Consider the following 9114-nt stretch of genomic DNA (forward strand, 5'->3'; position numbering starts at 1 on the left):
CTCTGTGGATGGTACTCATGCAAGCTCCTGATAGGTCCCCCTAACTCCCAAAATAGAAAATTTATTAATGAGGGTTGAAAAAGTATATATTGTATTCACAACTGGGGCAAGGGTTTTCCAATCTACCAGTTTAGAGAAAATCTCCTATGCCACACCATGAGACAATTAGTTTTGACAATAGAGGCTCATAAGGTCAAGGAGGAGAGAGAGCATTAATATTGTGAAAGACATGAGAAATAATCTCCACACTCTCTTGCTTGTGATAAAAAAAAGTTATGCCACATGAAAGGGTGATGTAGCAAATCTAATTATTGAATATCTATGAGTGGTTTAGACAAGCCTTCGGCCATGTGTAAAATCATATACTTGCCATATATTTAGTCACTCATTGTCAATTTTCATTTTTAATTTGATTTTGAAAGCTTTATTTTGCTGTGATGACCTCTATATGGACTGAACTTGACATGTGAGTGTGAGAAGAACTGGCTTGATTTTCCTAGTCCTTGTCCTCTAGAAGGGAATGGGTGAATCATATATTTCTCTTAGGAGAGAAGGGAAAGGAAAATAGAGACACTACTAAGATTAGAGTTTAGGACCTATAAGTATGACTTCAATAAAAGAATAGGTCAAACAGAAATATGTAGCTCTGTCATTTATTTTGTATTTTATTAAACAATAAGGTGTAGGTACCTTAATACATCCTGTTAAGTCAGTTTTTATTTTGTATTTTATTAAACAATAAGCTTTTAAAACTAAAACGAATATTGTGCCAAAATACTTCAGGCGTTGGAGTGCGAACAAAGCAAGTGCTATGGACCCTTTAGAACAATTTGAAGTCTAGGGCTTATAATTAAGGGTGTCAATTTCAGACCCAGTCTGGCTTGATCGAGCTTAAAGCTTAAACCGGGCTGATCCAATTAATAAATATGTCAGACTGAAGCCCTGATCTGAAGCCCTGATCGGAGCCGACTGATTACGAGCCTGACCCATTTAGCCCGATGGATTGGTACCCTTTGTTTAGTATACTCTTGATTTCCACCAATATGAAGTATGAAATAAAGGTTTTTAAGGCAATTTGATGCCCTGACCTTAATAGGACATTGTAAGGGCTTTCTAAGGTCCATCTAAAGCCCATGTTATTGGTATTTCTTTACGGGTTAAACGGCCCAATATCCCATCTAAGGTCCATTAAATCCAATTATAGACAGCCCAATTAAATCTCAAACCCAATCCATCAATTATAAACATAACCATGCCCGCTTAACGTAAGCCCGATTAGTTAAACCCGCAATCGCGTTGTAGGAGGTGAAATTGGTCAAACCTAATTAGGCAGCTTAGGCCTGACCGAGCCCGACCAGTTGACCCGCACTCAGGGAGAGAGTTGAGTTGGTGAGGTATACTCTACTAAAATGTCCAATCTGGCGGTTGTCTGCAGCCAATGTTGAGTTAAAAAAGAGTAAAGAATGACTTTTCTAATACTTCTCGAACCATATAAATAGAGGACGAACTCTTTCACTAGTGGAAGCTTCATTCATTAATCCATTCCACTCAGTCATAGACAACCTTTTCTCTAATCCATAGCAACTGTTGCCTTCATGATCTTCTTCTACCAATATGCGTGGAGAAGGTCAAGGTCTCAGCCACAACACTACCAGGTCCATGAATCCCCAAGTCCGTGAACCATCTGGTGCCTTACCCATTATTGGCCACTTCTATTTTCTGCTAAGGGGTCAAGTTTCAACTTTTTTTTTTTTTTTGACCACGTGGATTCAGGTCTTTGGTTTGACTAGTCTGGTGGGTCTATATTGACCTCACAATCATATGGATCGAGTCATATCAGGGTTGAATGAGAATCATTCAACTTTCACTGAAGACAGTAAAGAACACTCAACACCCCATGTGATGATGTGAACAGCCTCAAGACGATAAGAAGAGATGAACTTAAAACCACATATTTCTTGAGGCGAAGTTCCACTTACTGGATTATTATCAGAGAAAATGTTGATGCATGGTTAGGATTTTGGACCGCAATTGGATCAAATCTTTCGGAAAGAATCCATCCTTCTAAGAGTTGAGTGATTATAAGTCAATGAAATGAAAGAGACCCATGATTTTTGTGTTTGACTTTTTTCTACATTTTATCTTAAGATTAATTAATAGATGTGTGAGATCATAGTCATACCATGGTTTCAGGTATAGGTATTATATTCATCGTATTGGCATGGGCTGAAACCATTATTGATCAATTTAGATCGATTATCAATATCATTTTAAAGATAAATTGTAAAAAAAATATATTTTTTCTAAAAAACAAGGTTAAAAATGATCGATATGTATTGATCCAATCTAATACTAATACCGATACCTAAATCCATGGGTCATACCATTTTGGGATGGCTGCAGGAATGTACTGATCAATAGGGTATTTATTTATTTTTCGGCAAAGGGGTATTTACTTGACTGTCAGCATAAAAAGCTATCAAACCTGACAAGAAGTAGTTGAGAAATTTAATTATAGTTGTTATGTGTGCCATCAAATTACATTTTTTTTTTTTTTTTGGGTACCAATCATCAAATTACATTCATTTAACAATAATTAAGTGTTTTCAAATCTGACCTTATACAATGTTAATTTCGACACTTTTGATCTGTTTTCCATTTGGCGTTTGCAGACTCTTATTTACATGGCCTTTGTAGAATAGGAATTCTAAAAATGATGATGAAGAAAATAATGGACAGACAAAAATAAGATAATTCACACAGATTTACGAGATTCAGAAAGATTGCATATGTCCTTGGTGAGATGAGATCTCACTTCATTATCAATGGAGAATAGAATTATAACACTCATTCTCACACCTCTTAGAATTACTTACAGAGAAAGTAAGCCTCGCTACAAATATATAGCGAAAAAACCCTAATACTAGAATTAAAGTGCAAAATTGCCCTCAGTAAATGAGTCCCAAATAAAAAATTCAAACGGGGCTGCATCAGTACTTCTTGAATTAAACTGCAACAGAATATAAGACATCGTATCCCAACAATGCTAACACCACATTCACAGCCCAAGATGTTTTAAAAAAAAAAGACCATAAAAGATAGACACATCGATGAGATCCACCTGGACCTATATTGCCACATCAAGCCATGGAAGATTGTCAATTGGGTGGATATCATGTCCCCAGTGACACATTTGCTTATGAACATATATATCTTACCTAGTTTATCTAAATTCTATTGTAGCCCTTTCCATATAACGAGAATAAACCGACCACAAAGATCACTGTGGTTTCAGATTTATCAAGCTTGTTAAAGTGGGCTAGGTTCTAAATCTTCCTTTGGTAGTTCACAATGTAGCTTGCTCTCAGTTTTTGGCTCTAGCATGTGACCTTGTTTCTTCTCTCATGGCATCTGCCACTCCCAATGCCCACTATTGTTGTCTTCGTACTTTTGCATGGACTAGGGTTTTGACAAAGTCACATTACCATTTATGGGACCAAGTAGACATTCTAGAGTTGACAATCTTCGACACTATAAAGAGCAGCTAAGCACTGCAAGTAGCTGCAATGGCTCTCAAGGTCTATAACCAATGTGGAACTATACCTCTATAATTCTCAACATCTTAACATAAGTAACTGTAAATCCTTATTGAGAAAGGTCAATTTCCATCACATTGAACAAGTGAAAGTTACAATATTGCAGACCTCATCTCTAACCTATCTTCAGTCCATTACTTGATTACACAAGGAAATTGTGAGAGGAGCAGGAACAAGCTTAGCCATGGGGTAAAACTTGGATTCAACGACTCATGAATGTCTTTGACACAGTCCACCAGATATGGTGATACTCTGCAAATGAGAGGGAGTTCATAGAAGTACCTCAGAGATATAATATCTAATATGAAGCCATGAACATATAGCTTTGAAAATAGAAATGTTGAGATGCTAATCTGAAGTTCAGCAATGAAACCATGCTAGTTTTGGAAGGATGACTAGCAGACCAAATGTAACAATATCTTTCCCCTGACCATATGATGCTTCAAGAAATGGATATGCTGAATGGGTTCTACAAGTACACTCATGATAGATTCTATATTTATTGCAGGTAACATGGTGGTCTAATACAAGAACACAGTCTAAAAGAGGTTATGTTACAGTAATGCTGCTCTGACATTAGTGCAATTATCGAACAGAAAACAAATCAGTACGAAAATATACCTAACATGATTGTGTAACTATTTCCAAAACATTCCAAATCAGGCTATTAAATTTTGGGAGAAAGAACCCTGCCCATCTGCTGTTCCCTACACCTAGACACAGCTGAGTGAGAAAAGACCTAGCCGTAGTAAAACAGTACAGTATTTGCAATCATTCCTGGGGTCAAATTTCTATAATATGAGTTTTTATCACCACTCTAAACAGAATTTCATTAATCAAGATGGCACAAGGATATTCTTTTTCATAAAACGCAGTAACAGAAAGTGATAAAAGCAGCAATCCCACTTAAGATACATAGCCTGTCTAAACGACTTTCATTTCTCATTTTCTCCTCCTTTAACTCACTCTGTGCTTTTGTGTACAGATGACAAGATTCAAGAACTTCACTGTAATTTTTGCTCCTACGAGATTTCAGGGCTTCTTTCAGTACAAGCAAACTGTTCCTTCCATTAACATGAGAGCCTCCCATGTCTTTCAACAGCATGCTTAGCTCTGCTAGCTTGAGAATAGTCTGGCTACCCTCTCCCTCGGTATGGATCACTCTAAACTTCATAACAAGTATGCATTCAACAAATTGACATGGAAGGATGTCTCTGGCTGGAAGAATGGATCCAAAGCGCATCAAGAAATCCTTATCTGTTGGCCAATGCCTTTGTCCCCCAAGGGGGCTCCAGCTTGCAAGGTTAGCAGCTTGCTTTTCCTTTCTGTTCACTATGATCCAACTGAGTCTGATTCCATCACAGAGCTCCCTCCAAACCTTCCCATCTTTCCTCTCCCTATCAATCGAGAAAATTGGAGGAAGACCATCCTCAACAGAGAGTGTGACTTCATCCTCATGGAGGCCATCATTATCCGATACATTAAAAAGGTCAATCCGGAAAGGACAGTTGTAAAACCAACCATTGAAGCCATCTGAATCTGGAATACCCCAGAGAACCTTTGAATATATTACTTTATCTTTATATCTGACATCCACAATAGAGACAAAATCTGAGGGTAAAATACTTTCAAATTCCTCAATGTCACCATAATACTCAGCCTCGAACCATTCTTCAGGGTATTCAGAATGGTAGGAATCACACTGAACCACGACATCCTTGTTCACAATGAGCGGATAACAGTCTGCATAGAATTTTCTGAATCCACCAACTGATAAGATCAAACTCTTCACATCTTCCCTATTAGTTGAGGGCCATAAAGAATGACATACATTTTCCCATAAACTTTCTTCTCTTGAAATGGAAGAGAAAGTAGCACAAACACATGCTGCATTAGCCAAAGTAGCACCATCAAGACGTCTCAATATGTCATAGAATAGATCACTGCTCAATGATGCCGTACTTTCAACCTGGACAATTGACATCTCTGTGGTACTCCGATCATCCGAGAATCAAATCACTGAAAACAAAAGTAAACTTTTATTAAAATAACAAAAAAATAAAAAATAAAATATGGCAGAGAAAGATCTAACTTACCAAGATACAAAGAGAGAATTTATTTTGTAGAACATTTCAACGCCAACAAGACGAACTATAATTTTTTCTATTACAGAAAACATTCACATAAAAGAAAAGGAAAGAAAATAGTTCAAAAAGTAGATTATAAATGAAGTCTCTGTTAACAGATCAAATGTCCTGGTGTCAGGGCTGGGCCTCCCCATAAAATACATCTAATATACATGGGCTGATCAAATATACATATCTGGTGTCCTTCATGTCCTACTTTTCTGCTGTAAGATAAGTCCCTTTCTGGGATGAATTTCTTCAACCTTCCCAAGTTGGACATTTTGCATTAACATGTCAATTGCAGCAGCTTACTTTAGGTGGTATATTTTCTTAGATGTACTTTACTCATTAAAATATTAACATCTTCCTTCTCTCCTATTTAGCCATGTATTTTTCCATTGATGTTAATGAATTTTCTTTTCATAATTTTTTCCAGCAGAAAATCACAAATTCTCTGTAAGTTCATGAATGAATAAATTTATTGAGAAATTGTCTATTTCAGAAGAGGAAATCTTGTGCAGTAAATTGCATTTAGGAAATAAAATCATACCCATTTTCAGAGTAATGGTACAGTTGAGAATAATTTGGTAATCAAATAGATTTTCTGCCCTTGCACAACCTCATGGTTGAGAACCATGCCAGTTGACAAAATGTATACCTTCTATAATCCCTTACTCTTTCAGGGAGACACTTTTTGACAAAAATACTTCCACCACTAATTGATTTTAATGCTAATACCACAAGAGATCCATTTCATTAAGTTTTTGAATAGGGTGCCTGTTTACTGTTAAATCTCACCATTTGGCTCTAAATAGTTTTAAGATCAAACCTATTGACACAGCCTACATGAGAAATCTGTCAAATGCATCTGAGCTATCATCATAAAGCTTTTTGACTCAATAGTGAAATATAAGAAGGTTCTTATCTCACTCCTCATCATTCCCGATGGAATAAAACTTTACAAGTGCCACTCCTCCTACTGGCCCAAGGAAGGAGGTGGTGTATAAATCATTATGTGACTATGATAGGCTTCAATCTTGCAAATTCTACTTAATCCAAAATAACCATAAAACTTGCAACAGTCCAGGACAAACAATGCAGACATCTACAAGAAGGACAACATATTTACTAGTTGCTTTGTCAATAAGAAGTATTAAAAACTGAGATTTCTGTTCAAACTCTTCAGTATAGAAGCCCAAGATATATTTGCAACTGCAATGAAGCCTAGACCCAAATTTTGTCAAGGAACATATGTGGGATCTGCTGAATCAAAAAGTCTAAACATGCAGGCCTGGATCACTATGCAAACCCAAAAAAGTGTCAATCTCTGTTCGTATGGTATAATAAGCCCAACCCTTCCCTTCCACCTAAAATTAATCACATTGCGTATAAGATAACCTGAAATTGCAGAACTGGGATTACTTTTTTTGGATGAATTAGAACTGGGTTTATTACTCATACGCATATCACAAAGAAGTAGGGAAGACTAAAAGGGCGAGAGGATGCGAAATTTTGCAGAAACATCAGAAAACACAGAGAAATAGAAATTGGCAGAACCAAATAGATGGTTTTGACCGCAGGAAAAATAAGAATCAATGGATGACTCAAAATGGTAAAAATCACAACCCTTCCAAGTGAATCAATGGATACACTAAATGGGTAAATTCTTTTCTTTTGAGCTACCATTAACAGATTCACTAATGCACAATAACAGAGACATGATCCGTAGAAGGAAGAAGAATGCAATTGACGCGATCCTGAAGGGTTTTAGCAAATTGGTTATATTCTAAAAGCAGGAAATCATTACAAAATCCAAGTTTCTTAGTCAATTAAACACAGATGGCGTTCAAAACAAGTGCAGCAGAGAAAAAAAAAAATGAGAGCAAACTCAAACAAATACAGTGATAGAGAGGGTGAGAGAAGAACTCAGTAGCTCACCTCATGTGATGCCTCAGCCCACCACCGGAGAAGACAATCTGACTAATAATTTAAAGATCGTTAAAGAAATGGAAGTGCAGAAAAGACGCGGAGGCTTCAGAAAAATCAGTCTCAGCGAATCGAAGAAGCTAGAGAATAAGGAATTTGAAAAGCACCCAGCATCCAGAATCTAGAAACGAAGCTGAAAAACAGAGAATCTCGAACAATGTCGATAAACGCGTGAGTGGGATTTATAGGCTATGAACGAGCAATCACAAATTCACAATTCACAACTTCATGGTTTTATCGTCCGTGGCGTCATGTGCCCTGCCTGATTCGCCGTAGATTTCAGTCACGGGCCTCACGGGCTTCCATTGGTCGACCGTCTCGTCTCAACTCTCACCAACTTGGGCGTTACGGCGTCACGTCACTTAACAACGTGACCATTATTATCAATTTGGTACTTATCCCATTATTTTTTTCTTAATTAAAAAAAACCAAAATTCCAAATTTGGAACCCCTGGAAATTTAGATCCAGATGCGGTGGAAAGTGGAAAGTACCATTCTTTCTTTTTAAATTTGTCTCTCTCCTCACTGGTATTTCTTTAGTATTGATCCACACAGGAGGAATTACCCATGCAACAAAAATGATAAATGTCAAATGATATCATTGACAGAGATCTCACATAATTAAAGAAAGAACAAAATATCCCATGTGGCAGAACTAGAGTACACCAAACCATATTTAGTGATGATATGTAAATCGGTATCATCTTCTTTCATATGAGGTCTCACATAATCAAAGTAGGGAAAAAATAATAATAAATCTCATATGAAAGTGAGAGTACACCATGCATGGTGGAAAACTTTTTCTAAACTATATTTACCCAAGTTGTCCATTCGATAGTTTTTGTCTAATGGAACAACTTGTTATAACAACTTAGCCTCATCCCAACTAAATGGTGTTGGCTCTATGGATCTATGCCAAAAAAAAAAACCACTAAATGATGTTCACAATTGAAATGACTTAAAGATAAATATTATTCCTAGTCTTATTTACAAAAATTATTTAATATAAAGAGTAAAATAATTTCAAAAAATTGAAGGTTGTATAATGTTGTACTTACCACAGTTTTTATTTAAAATGACATTTTTTTATGCAAAAAATGACATGACTTTTTTTTTGCAAGATCTACATGTGGATCAAATACAAGGGGCATACTTATTACTATCTATTAGCCTACTTAATATTATACCAACAAAGTGGGGGGTGATGGTGAGACGTTGTATCATTATTTTTTTGTTTTCTTGCATTAAAAGATAGAAAGGCATTTCATGTGAGCATTAAGATAATTGAAGCTTTAATTTTTTTAATTGAAAATTTTTAATGAGCTTAGTGACTTGACATATGAAAAAATTGGGATAATGAGTTGTGCCTACCACCAAGTGATAGTGATACATGAGATTATGGATTT

General features: G+C 36.3%; 1 protein-coding gene across 2 annotated transcripts; it reads right to left on the reverse strand.

The window, feature by feature from the left end:
• Positions 1-4399: 4399 nt before the first annotated feature.
• LOC122057281 (probable F-box protein At2g36090) lies at positions 4400-8024 on the reverse strand. 2 transcript variants are annotated; one of them, XM_042619334.1, is made up of 2 exons: positions 7661-8024; positions 4400-5592 (listed from the first exon to the last, which is right to left on the reverse strand). In XM_042619334.1, exon 2 carries the CDS (start codon positions 5578-5580, stop codon positions 4459-4461), a length of 1122 nt encoding a protein of 373 aa, XP_042475268.1. In that variant the 5' UTR covers positions 5581-5592; positions 7661-8024; the 3' UTR covers positions 4400-4458. The 2 variants fall into 2 exon arrangements, with proteins under 2 accessions (XP_042475268.1, XP_042475267.1); XM_042619333.1 differs by having other exon boundaries at positions 4400-5615.
• Positions 8025-9114: the final 1090 nt, after the last annotated feature.

This window comes from Macadamia integrifolia, chromosome 12 (assembly GCF_013358625.1).
Source record: "Macadamia integrifolia cultivar HAES 741 chromosome 12, SCU_Mint_v3, whole genome shotgun sequence".
In the NCBI taxonomy this organism is placed as follows: Eukaryota; Viridiplantae; Streptophyta; class Magnoliopsida; order Proteales; family Proteaceae; genus Macadamia; species Macadamia integrifolia.

Excerpts from the sequence above, each read along its gene's own strand:
- LOC122057281 (XM_042619334.1), bottom strand. The coding sequence starts at position 5,580 with ATGTCAATTGTCCAGGTTGAAAGTACGGCATCATTGAGCAGTGATCTA.